We start from the raw sequence: 23,102 nt of genomic DNA on the forward strand, positions 1-23,102 counted from the left end.
TGAACAGTTCATTAGTCCAATTGGCTAGATATCCCTTGTCAAACGTCTTTTTATACTTGCTGATTCTCACTTTATCACCAGGCTCAATACTCTGACTGGGACCTGGATAAAACTTGTTTTGAGGCTTGCTGACCAACTTTTCCTTATATTCTTGCCTTTGTTTGCTGAGCCTGGAAAGCAACAGCCTCTCATGCTTCTTGCTCTTAACATCAACTGGCCGCATACCTGTTGTTCTATGGACCCGTTCATTGTACTCTTCCAAGAGTGAGGTTAGGATGCCTGTCCACAAATAGGTTCCTTGTTCAGTGAACTTTGTCCACATAAGATGTTTGAGCGATCTATTGAAACGTTCAACTATAGATGCTTTCTTATCAGAAAAAGTTGAATAATGATTGATGCCATACTTTTGCACAAGTTGTTGAAACTTGCTATTAAACCATTCCTTTCCGTCATCAGTTTGCAAATTCTTCATGGGATTCTGTTCAAATATAGGCTGCATTGCCTTAACCACTTCATCGGCCGACTTATTTTTTATTGGTATAGCAAAAGCAAACTTACTAAGACAATTGATTATTGTAATAATATATCTATAGCCTTTGTTCTGTCTTGCATATGGTAGCATCTCTACAAGATCAGCCTGATAAAGATCATCAAGACCTTTCACAGTAACCATTCGTGTAGGAAACCTCCTACAAGCCTGCTTGTGCAGCTCTCTCGCTATCACAGTCTTATCCATACTGACTGATAAAATCTATATCATCAACTTTAAATAGTCTATTATGCTAATCCAAACATTCTCCATATCCGGTAAAAGGAAAAGACTAAAGATTACAACTTTTATCGTAGACAAAAGGAAGAGGATGGAGATAACAACTTTTTCCTGTTGGTAAAAGGAAACTGATAAAGATTACAACATTTATCGTAGACAAAAGGAAGAGGATGGAGATATCAACTTTTTCCTGTTGGTAAAAGGAAACTGATAAAGATCACAACATTTATCGTAGACGAAAGGAAGAGGATGGATATATCAACTTTTTCCTGCTGGTAAAAGGAAAAGGATAAAGATTTAAAGAAACTATTATTGTGGGCAAAAGGAAGAGGATGGAGATTGCAACTTTTTCCTGTTGTTGTTGTCGTTTTATTTATTAGTTGTTTTGATAACGAGCAGGAAAAGATGACTATATAAGGTTGCTGTTTGATCAATTTGAGGAAAAAGATTGCTTATCCAAAGGATGAATCCCACACAAACAGGCTTTTTTAGAGTGGGGACTCCAACTTTTAGCCAACTTTTTGCATTTATTTCATTCTGCTCTGAACCTCCGCCAGAGACTGTGTGTACGTGTTTTTCTGTTCTGTGTCTGTATCTATTCACGCAAACCATGGCTGATCAATATGGTAGTTCATCCTCTTCAGATGATAGCTTCGACGAAGAGGCTTGGATCGCGAACCAGCGATCCTTGCTGAGACGTCGACGCCTTCAACGTCTGGAGAGAGAGCGGCGCCTGCACGCCCCACCTATAATGCGGGTGCATCCGCAGCAGTTGGAAGAGTTACCTCCTGCGGAGCCGATCATCATTGATGATTGGGAGGTACCTGTCCTCAACCAGGAGCAGCCTGCGATCCAGGTGGGTGTCAGTTAGTTAGTAAGTAAGTTAGTTTTACCATGTCCTGAAACATCCCCATAGCAGTGGACAGAGGATGAGTCAACATATAGGTGTAAAACATATAATAAAGTGTTCAATTGGACCAATAACAATTACACACACAAGTTTATCTGATAATACCCTGCAGTAGGTACTCAAAAACATATATATAGTCAATACAGTTACCTCCTGCATTTAAAGTCACCCACACACAAAGTATTTATCAATATGGATCTTTTGAAATAATAATAAACAATATAGAATTCATCAAAATGAGTCTTTTAAAATTCTCTCAAACTGAATCATCATCATGATGTGTGTGTGTGTGTGTGTGTGTATGTGTGAGGAGACATCCCCACATATTCTCATATAACTCATTCAATCTATAGAACGGTCTCACAACTATACAGTTTCTGAGTTTAATCTTGAACCCCTTAACACTAACCGTTTTTTTTTTTATTTTTATTGTTTCAGATCCCCCAGGAAGTGGCAGATGTTGAGGAAGATGCCGATGTCCAAAACTTCTTGGACAATTTCTTCAATCAGCCTGCTGCTCAACCATTGCCTCAGCCATCACCGCCTCCACCATCACCAATCCCCCAGCCTGCTGCTCAACCATCCCCTCCACCATCACCTGAACCGTTGCCTCAGCCATCACCACCTCCACCATCACCACATGCTGCTTATGCTGCTGATGGCGATGGTGAATTTGAGTTGCATAATGCCATGGCTGCTGGACCTCCTATAGAGGGTCCACCTCAGGGCAGGGGTGCTGGTCGAGGCCGACCAGCAATTGCCCTTCGCGCAGCACGACGCCAACAACTTGTCGCACGCGTCGAGGATGACCCCTACCCTGCGCTGCCGTGGAACGTTATGAGTGTAAGAGAGATAATCGAGAGAGTGATTAGGGCTGCTGACGTCTCTGTCATAGATCGGATGGGGTGGTTAGCCGATCGTTTAAATGATTACCCTGCAGCAAATTCTCTAGAGAGGGAGGCGTTGGGTGATTTCCAATTTATTGTCGCATTTCTGTATATTGCAGGGAGGCGAGAGTTTCTAGCCCCACGCCTCACACCTGTCTTAGATAGGCTGGAGGGCAATCTTAATGGCCGGGACGGAAGATTCCGAGAGAGATTGCAAAATCACCCATTGCTCTCTCGAGAATTGGCTCTACACCTCATGCAGGCCGCAAGGCAGCACAGGTTAAGAGTAAACAGGGCATTTGCAATGAAGATTCTTCGCTGGTTGCGGGAGGAGCGAGAGCCTGAAGAATAGATGAACATCCTCATTGCCCATATATTCATATTTATCTATTGCCTATTTCATATTATATATTGCCTATATATTCATATATATTATATAAACATAATTCTATTTTAATCACTTATTTTTTCATATTCATATATATATATATATATATATAATATATATATATATATATATATATATATTTTTTTTTTTTTTTGTTATATTTTATATAATAATAATTCTATTTTAATCAATATAATAAAAAAAATTATTCTATCTATTCAACTTTTTCTTTTCATAACCTCTACACTTTGATAGTGTAGGGTGTGAGATGAATCAAGATGTTATGCAACTGGCTTCATCTCACACCTTATACTTTTACAGTATATATAAGAAACAACTTAAACCAAGCACTAGTCTCAAGATGCTTCTCACACCCTGCACTATATGACTATCCATACATGTTTCCAAGAGAAATTTACTATAGGAGTTGATAACAATTTTTGATAGTGCAGGATGTGAGATGTATCATGCCTTGTACTCTTACTTCTACATGATTCAGAGGTTTGAGCAATAAGAGACAGTTGATTTGATACGATTATATTGTAGTCATACTCTAGTGCACATTGGATACAAAGAATATTATCAGACATATAAATAAATAACATCTCAATCATCAAGGTTTAACAGTACATAGTCACATAATGGTCCTAGATTAGTACACATTTCACAAAATGCAAAGCTATAAGGATAGTTCAGAATCATCATCTGTCTATTGTGACAAGGATGAAGTGTAGCTGTTGGGAATGTTGAAGATATCACATAAGCAAAATTCTCGAAAGTTCCAAAAGGATCATGATATCCTTCTCCAATGTTGAATAGTGGCTCAACACTCCACCTTGCACTCATGACAAAAATGCAATCACCGCAAGGACATGGTGATTCAGGGTCTGCTGGCGCCATTGCTGATTGAAGTACTGGATGTAGATGTTGTTGACAGCCCATGTTGACAGTAGGATGAGCACACCTCAACTGACTTTGTAATAACTGCTTCAAGGAAATCCAGCGATGTGAATGATGGGTGGAGACAGTTGCGCAGATCATATGCGCAGTGGATTTTGTGACACAGTTCCTCCCCCACTTCATGCTCTCCTGCGATTTTTAAATACCAGTTGCTGACATCATTGTACATTGCTGCAAGGTCGTGGTTGAACTTGCTGGATGACATCAGACATTGCCTGATGTGGAAAATGTTGTATATATCCAGTCCATGCTCCCTGGATGCTAGAAAGTCTTCACTCCTATACTTTGGATCCAGTGAATAGGCTCCAAGAGCCAGCATGAGGCAGAGCACGACTTGAATGTTGGTGGCATGCATGTTGAATGCAGAGTGATGAGAACGTGCATTGCTTCCTCCTTTTATACTATCCTTAACACAAGAAATGACATCATCATCTATTCCTAGAAATGATATCATCCTCCCACTCAGTCTCCAATCAATTTTTTCAGAATGCTGTACTGGGATGCATCACCATCTATTTGATAGCTCATCATTTGATAAGGGACATAACCGTTTAGCAGGGATAGTACTGCTTCCTGACTCATTAACTTTATCAATGAGCTCATCATGTGATGAGGAATGCATCAGTTTAGCTGTTGTAGTACTGCTAGCTGCCTGAACCTTGAGAATTTCTTGAGAGTCAATCATCTCTTCCTCCACATCATAATCCTCCTCCTCCTCCTCCTCCTCCTCCTCCTCTGCCTCCTCATCCTTCTCCTCATCCCTGTGTGCTGGAGTGGGGATCTTGTAATGTCCATGTGCAAGAGTTGTAATTCCATCATCTAGAATATGCCTCTTCTCATCAGCTTTGCTCAGTGCCTTCTTTCTCATGACTTGAGTCATGATTTGATGTTTCCTAGTGCCAAACATCACTTGTTCTCTATAGATATCCTCATCACCATATAGACAATCTAGATAGTCTTGGAAGACTATGTAACGTTCAGCATCTGGATGCAATTTCGAGAGTTCTCGCCCAAGTATTGGTCTCCGTACTCCTTTAGCTTTTTTTATCAATCCACTTGTCAACTGATTCGGGTCACTATTGTAACACCTACAGGCATATAGCTTTGATCGTAGGCCTACATACTCAAGTGGCGCTCGGCCAGCATATTCATCTTTAAACTTGCCAAGCACCATTTTGTTTGCATCTGAGTAGCATGGGTGGTCTGCAGGGTACTCTGAAGTGTCAAAGGTATCTTTAAGCTGCTGATTGTTGATGATATCTTTGTACATGTCCTCTGTCTTGACAAGGTAGAACAAACTATCAGTATCTTGATATAAGAGTTGAAGACGGTCCTTGTAGATGGGCTTCATGATGTCATAATGGAATTCATACATGAGGGTTTTGCTGATGTCAAGCACTGATAACCCTATATAGATTGGTTTATTGAGCTCCACTTTCTCTTTATGCATCGTAACAGCGCAAATATTCTCGCCAAATATGATACGATCTTTGTACACTGGTCGAGCAATCAGTTTCTTCAACCGCTTCTCATCATTCACTAGCTCCATGCTCATTCTTTTTCGCACATTTTCCATTGTCTTGCCAAACACGGCATTGTTCATGAGTTTGAAAAAGTTCTTTTCAAATTTATTCTTTGACTGTTGTCTTAGCTTTGTATTAAGCATGATGTATGATGCTAGAAAGTTTTTCTGCTCAAACTGCACACCTCGATGAGCCTTTTTCATCTTCAACCCATGCTGTACTGCTTGTTTTAGGGTGCGGTAGTGACATACATAATGTTCTCGATCATACAGGGTTGTCATGAGTCGTACATGATTGGATTTAAGAGTTTTCTTGTTCTCTGCAAGAAATGGGAAATCATTGTGCTCGCTGTGCAAGTTGGAAGGGTATTCAATGTCCACCTCTAGAATGTATCCAATCTCCATATTATCCCCTAAACCTGTAATACCCATTGTCACTGCTTCCAATTCTTCTTTATCCATCCATTGGAATTGGCGACATGGAATTGGCTGACACATTGCCCAGCCATATAGGTTGTTGGCATCTGTATATAACAGATAGGATGTAGGCTTCTCTGGATCCCAAGGTGCGCCAGTGCACTTGTTGTTGGCAATTGCATGACGGTGTATACAATTTGTTATTCCTCCTCTGATACCTCGCTCGATAAACATGTACATGTCATAGTCAGTAAGGAGCTCAAGCTCAACTTTAGTATATTTCAGCATGACGTCAAAGGAAAAGCCTGGAGATGTAAAGTAGTGCGCACAATCCAAATCATAAGTCTTTATGCATACATCGCGGAAGCTCTCAAAGACATCGGCCAACAGTAGAACATCTGTTTTCAAGTACAGGTCACTGTACTCTCCCAGAGTTCTACAACTGTATTGGTTCCACACAGTTTGAGCATGTTCATAATCATCACTGCTAACACTCCTATCAGTCAGCTTTCTGAAAAATGCCTCTTTGGGTGGTAGCAATGTTTCTTTGAGTCTCTGCCATGAATCGCAGTAGTCGTATGGAAACACTCCTTTCCTTGAGACAAGGCTCAATTTGTTTCCAAACACCTTGGCAGTATGTGACAGCACTTTGGACAAGTCTTCAGGATTTGATGCTGATTTGACTAGGTTAGTGACCAGGTTGTCTAAACTATCAGGTGTAAACCGGAATGTATCGATGAATCGAAGGTGCATTTTTGGAGATATTCGTTTGGTGAATGATATATACTTTTCTGATGAGTTTGGGATGACAAACAGCTGATCCTTATCTCTACCCAGCTCTGGAATAATAAGGTGTGTATCATAGTTTGATAAGTTGTGGAGAAACACTGGTATGAATGATTGTTGTTGTCGCTGCAGGTTGCATTTACGGCATAATGCATTCCGGTAGATACCAGTTATATGACAATGGTCATACACCTTATCTTCATTGAACTGTTCATTGCAGGCCTCACAGAAGTCGGCTGCATTATGTTGTGCTTGCTCTCTTTTGGTTAGTGGGAGCAACTTGATATTCCTGCAGTGTTGCAGTGTTGCAGAATTGCCTCATCCAACTCTTTTGCATACATGGTGAGGGTCTTCATGAAATGTCTGGCAGCATCAGGACCCCTGTAGACAATTGGCTCATGAGGGATTAGGTTAGTGATTGTCAGCCAGGAATCTTCTAAATCAGGGTCCCGCACAAAGTATAAGCTGTAACTCATTGCCAGATGATACTGGATAACTTTGGTAGCTTTACCGATCCATTGTTCATTGTCTCCATCAGGCTTCTCCAGGATGCACTCAAAATCAGCATATGCTACAACAGGTACTCTATACTTTTGCACATGTTTCTCAAACTTCAAGGTTGGAGGTTTACCATCTTTTCCAACCTGTGGCATGATGATTCTTGCTGTATTATTGCTAGCACAATACTCCTCATGCTCAGCCATCCTGCGTTCTCCATCTCTGTCGAGGGTGTAATGGGTGAAACATCGTCTGCAGATGATAATTTTACTTTTACGTTTTGTGAGTTGGGATCTTACAAGTCTTTCAGTAGCAGTAGTGGCTATTTGATTTATGTTCATTGTCATCCTCAAGGGTGTTGTTTTCATCATCATCATCATCATCATCATCATCATTACTTTCACAGAGGAGGAGAAGATCAAAGTGATCTGCCTTCATTACATTTCCAACTCTTCTCGGAAATATAACGTTCTTCTCATCCACACCATAAATATTAACTGATACCCCCGGATTATCTTTCTCAAATCTATCGATTTGACTGATGGTAGTGGGAAATCCAATGCCTGAAAAGTTGTATCTCTCCTCCAATTGATGGTATCGATCATTGACTCGTTCAGGATGACTGCCTTGTACATGTTTGGCGAGGATAGCCCATTTGAAACATTGCTGGTCCATGTTTATAGGATTGATGATTGCCTTTCGCGCTGATAGAAGAGGTGAAAGACTGATGTAGGATGATCCACGTAGGGGAATATGTCTGCTAATCCTGATGAGCAATCCATCGATGATAAGCAAACTCCATCCACTGGAATTTCCTTCGAATTTCGACTCCTCATCCAGTAGGGTTATGCATGCTTGGTTGATGATGTCTGGAAGATTGATGATACTGAAAATGGTGTAGTTTGGAGTTTTGAAGGCGACATTCTGAAACTCTTCTTGTTCGAGGATGTTCTTATCAAGGGTGCTGCGGAAATATGTTGCCTCCAATACTAGATTGAACTTCATTGCTCCATGTGTCTGGTGTTGCCGACTGATGATGTGAACAATTTTATCCTTCAGACCGCTCAGAAAAGTGTGGAAATCTTTGGCAGGTTCATCCTTGCATGCATTATTGTAGTATAGAGTCTTGAGCCGAGATTTAAATGCCTCTTCCAGAACAACAAACTCGTCCTCCGAGTTTGCTGTTTGTCGACATCGTGCAGCTTTGTTCATCTGGAACAATGCAGTTGCTCATTATATTTCTACTGGTAATAGTTTGACCTATATTAGTGACATCCATAGTTGTAGGAGTACATGTTTGCAATATATATAATAAGCAGTATTATTATATTATATTTTTTGTATCCATCATGCATAGAAAGAGGGTTGGAAGCATTGTTCATGCAGTGTTATTTGACGAAGCATTAAAACTTAATTTTTCAATGTCTAACCTTGTGTTTGCAATATATATAATAAGCAGTATTATTATATTATATTTTTTGTATCCATCATAACCATCATGCATAGATAGAGGGTTGGAAGCATTGTTCATGCAGTGTTATCTGACGAAGCATTAAAACTTAATTTTTCTATGTCTAACCTTATTTATTCTGACGTGATGGGTGCAGCTGTACTGAAGGGTATGCTTAAGGATAGTTTAATTAAGGGTGGATAGTTCAATTGACTTCGAGCCATCCCGAAAAACGTATTGTACAGCAAGGACATTTGGGTGAGGCACCAGTGGTACAATTTTTGCATGCAAGGTGCATGCATGGCAATAACAAGTTGCATTGATCTGCAACACAACAGACAGGACAGATGGCGATATAGCGATTTCTATGATCTGTAGGATCTTCTTCGTCGCTATCACTATCGTCCAGCAAGCGTTGGAAATAGTTGGGTACAAGGTTGAGGTTCGCTTTCAGCCAGATCAGTGCACGCCTCTGTGCTTGCGATACACATCTAACATCCATCATTAGTGGTGGTGTTGGAGGAACCATATTTAAGGATGATGATGAGGATGATGGAGTAAGGTCGCTGATGCAGGACATTCGGCTTCTTGGTCTAGAGGATGGTATCATTGATGGGGAGGGTGGTGTACTGGGTCGGGATGGCTCGAAAATTGATGGTGACCTTGAGGTTGGTGTATCTTGTGGAGATAATGGACGGGGTGGTTGGAAACTGTACTGTGGAGGGAACTGGTGGTAGAGAGGGGATGAGGGGGTGACTGATCGATGGGTAACTGGGGTCAATTCGCTGTATGGTGGAGGTGGGCTATCAGGGCGAGGTGGAGGAGGAGAAGGGTAGGAAGTCGATGCATTGCGATCCATATTGCCTGAAAACAACATACATGCCGTTAGTATGGGTGGTTCTCTAATATTGTATGGGTGGTTATCTATCTAGTATGGGAGGGTTGGATTTTACAATGCCCATTCAACAAGAATAGTTTTAAGAAAAAAATGAATAGTATGCAAACTGAATGATCATCATGATGTGTGTGAGGAGACATCTTAAAGTCCCCACACAAAGTATTCATCAAAATGGGTCTTTCAAAATTCTCTATCTCAAACTGAATGATCATCATGATGTGTGTGTGAGAAGACATCTTAAAGTCACACACAAAGTATTTATCAATATGGATCTTTTGAAATAATAATAAACAATATAGAATTCATCAAAATGGGTCTTTTAAAATTCTCTCAAACTGAATGATGTGTGTGAGGAGACATCCCCACATAAAGTATTTTCATCAAAATGGGTCTTTTAAAATAATAATAATAAACAATATAGATTGTACTTACTTTAACTGCACTGTAGCACACACACACACACACTAAAAACAGCAACTTGTCTCCAACTAGGTCAGCAACACAATGATAGCTCTTATGGCTAGGAGCTCCCATATATATACCCAAACAGTCTCCCACCACTCCCAAAGGTCGTGAAATTAATTCTTATTTATTTTTATTTAATTTTGATTTTTTATTATTTATCGTTTTTTTTTTTTTAGTTTTTTTTCTATTTTTTCTTATTATTTTTTTTTAATTTCTTTTTTTTTTTTGATGACCTTGAGGTTAGGTTAGGTTAAAAAACTAGGGTTAGGTTAGGTTATGACGTCATGGGTGACCTTGAGGTTAAGGAGGACTCTGGGACACTTGTGTCCCAGACTCCTCCTTTTTATACTACTCCCATCCTTGAGAAATGGACTTTGTAACCTCCTTCTCGTGCATGAGGTAGGTAGGTAGAGCAGTTCATAAAAAGAACACATAGTCGAGATATTTCATCTGTAGAACAGCTGTTTTGATGACTTTAAAAAAATGACGACTAAAAAAATCATTGAATTTCACAATTTACACAAAGGAAAAAGTACTCTGAAAACAATTATATATACACATATACAAAAGTCTGATCGTAGTTTCGAATATGAGCAAGGAAAGTTGTGTGAGTGTACCACACCAGATTTTTTCGGCATGTTGAACAAAAAAATCGATTTATAATGATCTTACTTCGCACATATTACTTAAAATGAATAATTGAAGAAAGATTTTCATTTACTTTAGAAAATCGATTCTAATGTCAATTATAATATAAATCTCAATAAATCTTAAACTGTACAAATATGAACATTCAATGATTCTCTCATTAGCTCTGCTGTTAGTTTGATAAACAACATTAGTAAATTATTAACAAGTCATATGGTTCATATGATTACAAAGAAGAAGCGTGAATGTAGAGCAACCAGCTTCTTACATACATATATATATATATATATATATATATATATATATATATCTATATATATATATATATATTATATATATATATATAGCAAAATGGCACTCACTCACTGACTGACTGACTGACTAACTGACTCACTCACTCACTGACTGACTGACTAACTGACTCACTCACTCACCCACTCGCAGAACTAAAAATCTACCGGACCAAAAACGTTCAAATTTGGTAGGTATGTTCAGTCGGCCCTTTAGAGGCGCACTAAGAAATATTTTGGCAATATTTTAACTCTAAGGGTGGTTTATAAGGGTTCAAAGTTCGTCTTTTAGCATGTATATTCTTTTTATTCTCTTAATTATAATTGAAAAATGTCCATACCAAATGTTAATGTAGAACTAGAATCTAGAGAGAGTACCTCTTCGAAACAGTTGTTAACTGGTAACTAAATTTATAATTTTGTCAGGTTGGCATTAAGTTGAGTTGACTTTGTTAGGTTGGCACCAAGTTGAAGATTGAAATGAATTTATCGCGGTAAAATTGATTGGGCACTGCTACTTCAATCAGAGCTATTCCTGGGAATATTATATTACTAGCCGTCAGGCTCGCTTCGCTCGCCATATCTGTTTAGCCAGACGTTTAGTCTGGACCCCCGACTGGATCGTCCTGACATATGATAAAAATGCTCAAATGAAAAATACTGATCTCAATCTTGGACGATCCATGCGGGGCTAGACGGCGAGCGAAGCGAGCCTGACGGCTAGTTATGATATTATTTCCCCTATGGTAAAACTTAGTGAAGCTAATCAGGAACAGCCACCCTTCCACCAATTCACTTATCTCGTTGTTTCATGAGACCGCTATTAATTAAACGGTAGTCTTTGATGTCAGCGAACAACGATAATGATGTGGTCTGTCTATGGAGTTAGTAGAGACTGATTAGGTAGCCCTAGCAAAAAGGTATACGTCATTCACTTCAAACTGTCAGGACTCCTTACAAACAACATAAATTCCACCCACTTCACACTTCCCATTAAATGATAATACAGAGTGTCTGATAAGTCACTCCCTATTTCACTTTCCTTGTCCTATTACCATAGGTAAGGAAAGTATTGCTTTCCGAAAAAAATTAAGGTACCCCAATTTCTAAATTTCTATACGTTTCAAGGTCCCCTGAGTCCAAAGAAGTGTTTTTTGGGTATTGGTCTGTATGTGTGTGTGTGTGTGTGTGTGTGTGTGTGTGTGTGTGTGTGTGTGTGTGTGTGTGTGTGTGTGTGTGTGTGTGTGTGTGTGTGTGTGTGTGTTTGTGTGTATGAGTGTATGTGCGTCTGTGTACACGATATCTCATCTCCCAATTAACAGAATGACTTGAAATTTAGACTATGAGGTCCTTACAATATAAGGATCCGACACGAACATTTTCGATCAAATGCGATTCAAGATGGCGACTATAATGGGAAAAATGTTGTCAAAATCAGGGGTTTTCGCGATTTTCTCGTAAACGGCTCCAACGATTTTGATTAAAGTTATACCTGAAATAGTCATCGATAAGCTCTATCAACTGCTTAAGCCGCCATTTTGTCACACCGTTGAGTGGGAGGAGACTGTCTAGCTAGGCCAATGGCAGGCGTTAATGCCCTCGACCAATAGCAGTACTCGCCTACTTTAGTATAAATTCTGCTGCTCTTGTATTTAGTTTTAGTTTTTCAGATATTGACAATGTTGTAATAACCGAAACCGGTCTTTCTAATTATCAATAAATCAGTGGTTTTTTGACAATTTCTTAGTCTTTTTCATTCAATATGAATTACCACAATATCAACTTCTCAACTACACAAAAACTCTATCAACTGCCAGAAGTCACATATCTGTAAAAATTTCAGGAGCAAAGTTTATCCATCTATGCAAAGTTTGATTCTAAATTCTTAATTATCAGGCTTCAGATACAATTAAAACAAAAAATTTCGAGTGGAATAGATTGAGCATGAGAATCTCTATAATTAATGTTCAGTAACATTTTCACCTAAATTTAAAAACAAGCTCGAGATTAGAGAAAATGTGATTATCCAATTGCAAACTGTTGGCATCTGTTGATACTATTAAATGATTCACTATGATGAGATAGCAGACCACGTGTGTCTCCAGCGTTATTGCCCTGTCACCAGCTGGCTCAAATCTTTGAATAGTAGACTTGAGATGCGCGGGAACACTAGCGTCATGTGATCAATTTTTATAACGGCAAGGAAAGTTGTGTGAGTGCGCCACACCAGATTTTTTTATACAGCTATAATTTCTTTATTCAATTTTGTTAGATAGAGCACACCTTGAGGTTGTGTGTAACACCAATTATCATTTGTTTCTGTTCGAAAATGACCCCTCTCTTGACTGTGGAAGAAAGAGTCAAAATAGCAGCTCGTTTTGAGGTCTGAGGATCTGTGGTGCGAGTACAAAGGTGGTGGAGGACTGAACGAGGGATCCATGCAGCACTGGATGCAAAAACACTGAGATCTTAAGATCTAACTAATTTCACGAGATCCTTGCCACAGTGATTTCTTAGGGCTCCTCATGAACATTTCACGAACTCTGTCAACATTCTCTGCTGTCCTTGACGTTGATGGTCCTCATGATCGTCTTGCATCTGCGACACTCCCTGTTGTTAGTAATTTGGAATGGCAATTTTTAACAGTTTTTGCATTCAGTGTTGCATGGATCCCTCATTCAGCCCTCCACCACCTTTGTACTCGCACCACAGATCCTCAGACCTCATAACGAGCTGCTATTTTGGCTCTTTCTTCCACAGTCAAGAGAGGGGGCATTTTTGAACAGAAACAAATAAAAATTTATATGAACAAAAATTGAAGAACCGGAACTATTTTAAAACCAGAAGACACAAAAATTCAAAACTTCAACAAAAACAGAGGAAGAGAATCGATATAAAATTAATATCAAGGAGGTACCAATGATATGGTTATCTACCACCAATACCTTGACAATAACATAAGAAATATTTAATTTTGGTTGCAGTATTAAAGACCCCATTATTAAAGGCTCCAGTAGTTCAAAGATCTCTACTTGATGAAAAGATGAATATCAGTTATAAATTACATTGGTTATGAACTAATGTTCATTTGAACATAAATTTTGCATCTAGTAGGCTACTCCACTATTTATTCATATCGAATAAGTCTATTGAATTAATCACAAAATCTTTATCACTGGACGTGGAGAGAATAATTATTGAGGCTCGCTTCAAACTGTTGGCAACGATTAGATAGCAATCTATGTTATATATAGCCTAAGGAATTGAAATAGAATAGAAGAGAATGACTTTTTTATTTATGTTGACGTGGCGAAGTTTGGACAATAATGTCCACTCTACCACTTAACCACGTCGTTAGCAAACAATACAATACAAAATATACAGAGATAACAAAAAAGCAAGAAATGACAATAAAATGTAATATATATGAGAGATCAATATTGAATAATAGAAGTCTTTTAAAAAATGAGTGTTTTTCAATAAACTCAATCACTTCACTGCTGAAAGAAAAAGCAAAAAATAAATTATAACAAAATAATAGACAAGCTACTGAAGAAAGAGAATTAATACAGTAATAATTGGAATCAAAGATGAATTTGTTTATTTTATGCATAGTGGATATGGATATGAGAAAAAAGAACCTGTGTAGGCCTAACAGTATTCAATACGTGGGAAAGAGAATGAAGAAAAGTGGGGAAAATCAGAAAGCAAATAAGAAGATAACAGTTTGGAGTGATTTTCACTATATTTTAGTGATGTTTCTTGTGTCAAGTGTTTGGGAACCTTATTCCTGCATTTACGGAACAAATGTTTGTAAAACAGGTCCCAGGTGTATTAAATTTCATTAAAAAGTATCTTGCAGGAAAACACAAAGCTTGGATACAGATGTCACCCGAAGCACCAAACAGAACAGAAACATGGAATTATTCGATTGATAAGCCTTTGGGTATTCAAAGCTGTTGTGACAGGCACAGAGAGATATAAGTATTGTTACCTCTTCTATAAGGAATTCCGCCCATTTGATAGCTGTCAGCAAATATTGTCTAACCCCTTTACTGGCACTTGAACGTACTGTATTTTCATGCGGGAATATGGAAACATGATTCAAAAATGGGTAATTTTTTCAGTATTTCAACATTTTTAAGACTTCAAAATTTTATATTGAATATTGGGTATGATGTTCATTCTATAGTGAGATCCACTTTATAATGCTAGTGGAGAAAGATAGGAGGAAACGTTCCCAATCCTCTGTCTTGTCAAAGCCAGCTATATACAGTATCTGATACAGGTTTATTGATGTAGAATTAACTGTTCATTCTCGTTTAAAATAATCGATTATATTTTATTAAGCAAGAAATTATATTTTTCAATAATTTTATAATGAATTTTCATAATTAGGATGAAATATTTTGTTAATTAATTATTAATATTATTCTACATTGTTGAAAGACGATCTTGCAACAGAGCAAAGTGAGAAAGAGATAGCGCTATTCGCTTTGTTAAATGATAGACAAGGATAGCAATTGCTAATCAAACACTGCCATTATAACGTGAACTCACTATAGAACTGTAGGTCCATTCATCTCTCATTTTATTGACTAAAATAAGTACCGGTAATCAAAATGCCAAAGAGAAAAACCCGGGATCGAAATAATGTTGAATCTCCATCACGGAATCAGGATAAGCCTACCGAATTATCTCGAAATGAACCCGTTGATACATCTTTCAACTCGGAGTCAATTGGGAAAATTCTCAAACCAAAATGTCTAAGTGTGGATCCAGATTCTCCTAGTGCACCAATGGAATGGAGACACTGGAAAAGAATGCTGGATGCCTACTTGAAAGGAAACTATTACACTGAAGATACAAAATTGGACATCTTAGTTACCTTGCTGTCAGCTGAAAATTACAAATTGATAATAGATTGTACTACATTCGAGGAAAGTATCTCCATCCTTGAAGGCATATTTATCAAGAAGAAAAGCGAAATCTTCACAAGGTACCTTCTCTCTATAAGAAAACAAAAACAAGGTGATCTTATCTTATCCATCGATAATTTTTTCCTAAAACTAAAAGAATTCAGCCTAGAATGTAATTTTACAGCGATCTCTGCTACAGAGGATCGAGAAGAGCACATAAAAGAAGCATTGATTGCAGGTTTATATTCATCCGAAATCCGCCAACGAATTTTAGAAAGCCCAGATATGTCTTTGCATGAAATTCTTAATCGTGCAAGAGCTTTTGAGTCTGCAAAAGATCAATCACAATGCTACAATAAATCTAATACTCCATTTGTGCTTAATGCTTGCAAAGATACAGAAAATGCATCAAATCTAATTCCTAATCAAAAAAACACTTCAGTCTCCTCATTATCAGCTGTTAGTATTAGTGGACAAGCATGCTTTTTTTGTGGCAACAAAAAACATTCTCGACTATTTTTCCCAGCTAAAAACGAATTCTGCAAGAAGTGTGGTAAGAAGGGACACTTTTCTCGGGTATGTAACTCAAAATCTTCCGTATTGGAGAAAAAAAGAGAGTTTAGTAATTCGATATTACTAACACCTTCAGTGCAAGCCGAAAAATGTCTTTCAAAGGTTATTATTCCTATTACCATAAACGGAACTGAAAGTCAAGCACTGATCGATACTGGAGCAACTGGCAACTTTATTGACGATACCTATGCGAAAAAACTGAATTTAGAAGTTATACCAGAGATAGGAAAAGTAACTTTAGGCTCAAAACGCTTCACACCACAAATCCGAGGCAAAGTTAACGTGAATTTAACTGTTCAGGAAGAAAGTTATACAAATACAACCTTAATGCTTATGCAAGACCTCTGTGAAAATATTATTCTTGGGCCGAATTTATGAACAATTTCTCCAGTATAGAAATACCATTTGGAGGTAATAAGCCGCCTCTTACTATTTGCGGAATAACTCAAGCAAAAATTCCTCCTTGCTCCCTTTTTCAACATCTAAAACCCAATTGTCAACCAATTACAACCAAATCTCGCAAATTATCAAAAGATGATGAAGATTTTATTTCCAATGAAATTCAACAATTACTGGAAGATGGCATCATAGAAGAAAGCCACACACCTTGGCGTGCCCAAGCATTTGTTGTTAAACCCGATAACCGAAAAAAAAGGATGGTTATAGATTATTCTAGAACTATAAACAAATCCACTGAATTGGACGCCTATCCCATTCCAAATATGGAAGATTTAGTTCGCAAAGTAGCTCAGTATTCCTGGTATAGTACTGTAGATCTGAAATCCGCATATCACCAAGTACCAATCTTACTTGAAGAAAGGCAATACACAGGATTTGAAGCATGTTTGAAACTTTATCAGTTCTGTCGTATTCCTTTTGGTGTCACTAATGGTGTTTCAGCTTTTCAAAGAGTAATTGATTCACTCATACAAAAAGAGAAATTATTTGATACCTATGCTTATTTAGATGACGTCATAATTTGTGGAAATTCAAAAGAAGAACATGACACTAATCTTGAACGGTTTCTTGCAGCAGCTTCAAATAACTCACTTACTATAAACAAGGAGAAGAGTAAATTCTGTCAAGAGGAGATACGTTTCCTAGGATTTTTAGTTGGAAACAAATCATTACGTCCAGATCCCGAACGCCTTGAGCCTCTACTTAATATGCCCCCACCTCCTAATCCCAAAACTCTTCAGAGAACTGTTGGCCTCTTCGCACATTACTCTCGATGGATACAAAATTTTTCAAGTAAAATTCATGCCTTGGCACACTGTACGCTCTTCCCTCTTCAAGGAAAGGCCCTTGCAGCTTTTGAAGATCTTAAAAGAGAGGTAGCTGCAGCTGTAATTTTTGATGAAGTAGGCATTCTCACTGTGGAGACTGATGCCTCAGATTTCTGCATAGCAGCAACACTATCTTACAATGAACGTCCTGTTGCATACTTTTCACGAGTGCTAAACGAAAGTGAAAAACGACACTCATCAGTTGAAAAAGAGGCATATGCCATTGTAGAATCTATTAGGAAGTGGCGTCATTACTTATCTGGTCGTTTCTTTCAACTTATTACTGATCAAAAATCTGTTTCATTCATGTTCAGTAGCGCGGCAAGAGGCAAGGTGAAGAACGAAAAAATCATGAGGTGGCGCCTTGAGCTATCTCAATACACCTATGAGATCATTTACCGACCTGGTAAAGAGAACATAACTGCTGACGCTCTTTCTCGAGCATGTGTGATAATGGGATGTATCACATCAAAACAAGACTTGATAAAATATCATCAAAACCTCTGCCACCCCGGCATCACAAGATTTTTCCACTGGACTAAAGCTCATAACCTTCCATACTTGGTAGATGAAATCAGAGAAGTCTGCATGGAATGCAAGATCTGCTCAGAGCTGAAGCCAAGATTCAACTGTTTCAAAGGAAAATTGATAAAAGCAACTCGGCCTCTTGAAAGGATCAACATTGACTTCAAAGGACCCCTGCCATCATCAACTAGAAACAAGAACATCCTCACTATTGTGGATGAATATTCGAGATTTCCCTTTGCCTATCCCTGTCGAGACATGTCATCAGAAACAGTAATTCATAATCTCAATGACTTATTCACCACATACGGCTATCCTTCATACATACACACTGATAGAGGGACCAGTTTTCTATCAAAAGATGTCAAAGATGTCCAAGGGTGAAGCTACCAGTTCCACAACACCTTACAACCCTCAAGGTAATGGACAGGTGGAACGCTACAATGGAATAATTTGGAAGACAATCCGTTTAGCCCTACGGTCCAAGAACATGGATACTTCTCACTGGGAAAAGGTACTCTTAGAATCACTAAGCAGCATTCGCTCGCTTCTCTGCACGACCATCAATTGCACACCTCACGAGCGAATGTTCATTCATCGTCGTAATTCCACGTCTATGACAAACTTGCCATCCTGGCTGATCAACGCCAAGGAGGCATGGATGAAGAGTTAAAGATCTTTGTAAGACGCAGTAAGCATGATCCTGAAGTTGAAAAGGTAGAAATTATTCATTTGAACCCTCATGTCGCTCAAGTAAGACTTTCTGATGGAAGAGAAGTTTCTGTCAACATTCGTAGATTGGCCCCGGTAGGTTCCACTACTGGGAGGGAAGAATGATATGATAATCATATGTCATGAATCAGTTGTTTGAATTATTCTAAATCATCAGAAAGTTTGTTATTTTATCTCAGTTTATTTTAGTCAATAAAAGCCATTATTCTAGCTCTTCAATGGTCTCTATTTATTACAACCGTTCATTCATCTCTCGATATCTGCTTTGTTGAATGATACACAAGGATAGTAATACTATTTATAATTGCTAATCAAACACTGCCATTACAACGTGGACGTCACTGTAGTCCAAGATATTTACAGAGTGATTCTAAAAAAGACCGTGAAACTTAGAGAGGCCTTTCCTTACATCAAAATAAAGAAAAAATGCTAGTAGAACTAGGTCTTAACGTGATTTGTTACCGAGATAATGATGGCGGAAGATTTCATATTTTACTTTAAATTTTCAATTTTATAGTTCCGTGGCGGCCTTATGAGGGTACTCGATATCATTCGAATACGATTCAATAATACAAATTTTCAATATAAATTCCTATGTAGAATTCTCTCAGAAATCCCATGGAACTTCTAACTGGCCCAATTGGATTTCTCAGCTAATTTTACTAACGAATTGATCACCCAAATCTCCTCAAAAGGCAGCCCCAAAATTGTTTAATTTTAAAAAAAATTTGGAATCTTCCATTATTATGTCGGTAGGAAAACAATTTTTGCACCCATGTTTACTGCAAAAATTTCCATTATTTTATTATATGTGTCACTCCATATGCGCCTGTCGGCTTCAGTAACTACTTTTTAGAGCTAGTTTTGTAATAATTTTTTTTAATATTATCATCTCAAAGAGGTCTAGTACCTCGAGATGCAAATACTCAATTGACATTTCATTTTATTTTGTGATACTATTCTCCCATGTTGTCACATTTGTATTGCTTTTATTATGTATTTCTAAGATTTTGTAATTTTTTTATTCATGTCAATAAAACATTTCATTTGTATTTTTAAGCTAATCGGTTTATTTTGGAAACATCCTCAATATCTTAGACTAGGATGAGCATCATACTCAGTGAAAAATGTTCTTGAATATATTGAAATATTTCAACATTAGTGAGGATGATGTGGGATGATTGGTCAAGAATTATTCATCTCCAAAAACGTACATTATTTAAAGGGCAGTTCCACACCCACCGGCAAATTCGAAGGCATGCCTCAAGGCGTTCGGCCTCGAGAAAAATCTCAACGGGTGGATGGAGAAAAAGATTTTCCACGACTAGAATTTTCCGGAAGATAACAGTCTCTGAATGTATGTTGCCTTAGCTGCATTTTGAACTTCTCCTACAAACTCTCCAGCTAGTTTCCCCATAAATTTTTAATCAGCAGAAGCAAGCAAAAGTTTTGAAAAGGAGAATACAGAATCGAATACAGTGTGATTATCAGGAAGACATGAGGAATGATTGCTGAAACCTGTTGAGGCAATATTGTGGCAACAAGGACCGAAAAGATTTCATCTGTAGGGAAATCAACTACTGCTATCCTTCTTGTAATGTTTCCTTGTCTAGGAACTGAGAACATCATGAATTCTACAGGGATGATAAAGGCGGAAGAGAGAGAGAATGAGAGAGAAATCGTGAGGGAGATTGATTGATTGATTGATTAGCTGCCTTTATTAAAAACCTAGGAGGGCGAAGTTAGGGCCCTCTCTTACACTTAACCCTCCAATACAATTCTAAGTAAAACTAAAACACTATACAACAAAGATTATAAGATAAAATAAAACAATTTACAAAATAATAAAATTTTCAAATAGCGAATGAGAGAAAGAAAAAAAAACAAAATTTCTTTCTAATTTGAATCAGTGATAATAATATAATAAGAAAAAGAGAAAACTGAAAAGTGAAAACGGAAAAAACGTCAGTTCAAAATCCATAGATCATTTCGATAGAAGAAAAAGAAGAAAGAGAGGAATAAATTGAAGAAGGAAGAAAGGACACACATACACACAAACACAAACACACACACACACACACACACACACACACACACACTCACACACACACACACACACACTAACACCTAACACAAGCCTTAGCTCAGCAGGCAGAGAATTCCACAAACTACAGGCTGTCACAAGGATCGACTTGTTGTACATAACATTCCTATGTGTTGGGATAGCCAGCAGATGGGATCAATGCCGCGTTCCTCCACGACCAAAGTCACCCAAGTAATGGTGAAAGAGAGAGAGAGTGAGTGAGAAAGAAAGTAAATAGATAGATAGATAGATTTTATTTTACAATTGTTACTAGGCTTGTCGCCTATGGTAACATGGTTACAAAATTACAGTTTTACAAATCATCTTAAATGATAACACAGTTACATAACATGATTTTATTACATTCTCATAATAATAAGAGATATAATAATACATAATTCTATATAACTCTAAAATAATTAATAAAAAATGTAAGATACATAATAATACATACAATCAACAAAAATAAGATGCCATTAGGTATTATGATTTACAGGTATTAGTAGGTGTCAATCAAACGCTCCAATACGAGCAAAATAATATTGTTACTGTACAACGATTATTAGAGATAGAGAGAGTGAGTGAGAGTTAGAGAGAGAGAGAGAGAGAGAGAGAGAGAGAGAGAGAGTGTGATTAGATAAGATTTCTTTATTTATATTTATGTTACAATAAATTTACTGGCTTATACCCTAATTTACCTTGAATGACGGTAATGCTAATTATTCAACGAATTTTACAAAGTATAAAAAATTAATCAATGAGAATAAAGATTGAATGAAATTAGAATAACAATAATATAATAATGTCATGTAACTTCATAAATCGGCGGTGTTTCAACAAATAATTGTCGATTCTCTAAGAAGGATATAAGATATCCTTCCCATTAACACACGACCGGGTAAAGAGATTGATTGATTGATTGAGTACTTTATTTATGTAGATTACAATATATACTGGCTTATAAACTTATATACAATAGCTTACAATACAGAAAAATTGTAGATGAATTTACAAAATATAAACTGAGAAAATAAGTATTGAGCTGAATATGATATGAAAAAAAAACAATTTGTAATAAGTATAGATAAAATAGATGATATTGCTATGCATCTACATAAATTGGCGGAGCTTTTGACATATCAATGTCCATTCTTCGGAAAGAATATTCGAAGTATCCTTCCCACTAACTCTCTACCAAAAGAGAGAGACAGAGATTGATTGATCGATTGATTAGCTGCCTTTATTAAACATCTAGGAAGGCGAAGTTAGGGCGCAGCCGACCCTCTCTTACACTTAACCCTCCAATACAATTCTAAGTAAAACTAAAACACTGTACAACAAAGATTTTAAGATAGAAAAAACTAAGAGAGAGAGAGAGAGAGATAGAGATAGAGAGAGAGAGAGAGAGAGAGAGAGAGAGAGAGAGCGAGAGAGAGCGAGAGAGAGAGAGAGAGAGAGAGAGAGAGAGAGAGAGAGAGAGAGAGAGAGAGAGAGAGAGAGAGATAGGGTGGTTGGAGGGTGAGTGAGAGGGAGAGAGAGTGAGTGAGGGAGTGGAAGGGAGGAAAGGGAAAGAAAGTAAAAGGGATAGAGAGAGTAAGTGAGAATGTGTGTGAGAGTAAGAGAGAGTGATAGAGTGAGTGCAGGGAGAGAGATCCACAACCGCTATATCATTCACTCTAATTTTATTTCCTGCCTCTCTCGTGTTTGAAGAAACCCCCAACCGTCAGCTTGCAACTGAAAGTATGATTTTTAAATGTTCCGTGTAAACAGTAAATCGTGTAAGGGAGATTCATTGTTTTCCTTGGTAAGAAGTTTCGCAAATTCGAATGGGAGACCAGGATAAGCTTTTATTACGAGATACACAGTGCATTACTCTACTGTTGTGCCGATCAGCGAGCACTTTATTTCTTGTGAGAGAACTTTTCAACGAGCATAACAAGATTGTGTCGGCTACGTGGCGCTTCACACGGTGGCGTTTCCTACGAACCCATTAAGTGTGGCGTCTCCTACTAACCAAAATTCTATTGCGGCGTTTCCTATGAAGATCTGCTACCTGTACTCAACTTGTATAAATATCTGTTTAGGCTACTTGTGTC

The 23,102-nt window shown here is 37.8% G+C and overlaps 2 protein-coding genes across 2 annotated transcripts; both read right to left on the reverse strand.

Moving 5' to 3' along the window:
- Positions 1–3,834: 3,834 nt before the first annotated feature.
- On the reverse strand, positions 3,835–6,606 carry LOC120355130. Its single transcript, XM_039443451.1, has 2 exons — positions 4,654–6,606; positions 3,835–4,320 (listed from the first exon to the last, which is right to left on the reverse strand). Exons 1-2 carry the CDS (start codon positions 6,604–6,606, stop codon positions 3,835–3,837), a joined length of 2,439 nt encoding a protein of 812 aa, XP_039299385.1.
- An 837-nt stretch (positions 6,607–7,443) lies between these two features.
- LOC120355131 lies at positions 7,444–10,114 on the reverse strand. Its single transcript, XM_039443452.1, has 2 exons — positions 8,717–10,114; positions 7,444–8,567 (listed from the first exon to the last, which is right to left on the reverse strand). The coding sequence occupies exon 2, from the start codon at positions 8,347–8,349 to the stop codon at positions 7,444–7,446; it is 906 nt and encodes a 301-aa protein (XP_039299386.1). The 5' UTR covers positions 8,350–8,567; positions 8,717–10,114.
- Between the last annotated feature and the right edge of the window lie 12,988 nt (positions 10,115–23,102).

The sequence above is a fragment of the Nilaparvata lugens genome, chromosome Y (genome assembly GCF_014356525.2).
Source record: "Nilaparvata lugens isolate BPH chromosome Y, ASM1435652v1, whole genome shotgun sequence".
Taxonomy (NCBI): Eukaryota; Metazoa; Arthropoda; class Insecta; order Hemiptera; family Delphacidae; genus Nilaparvata; species Nilaparvata lugens.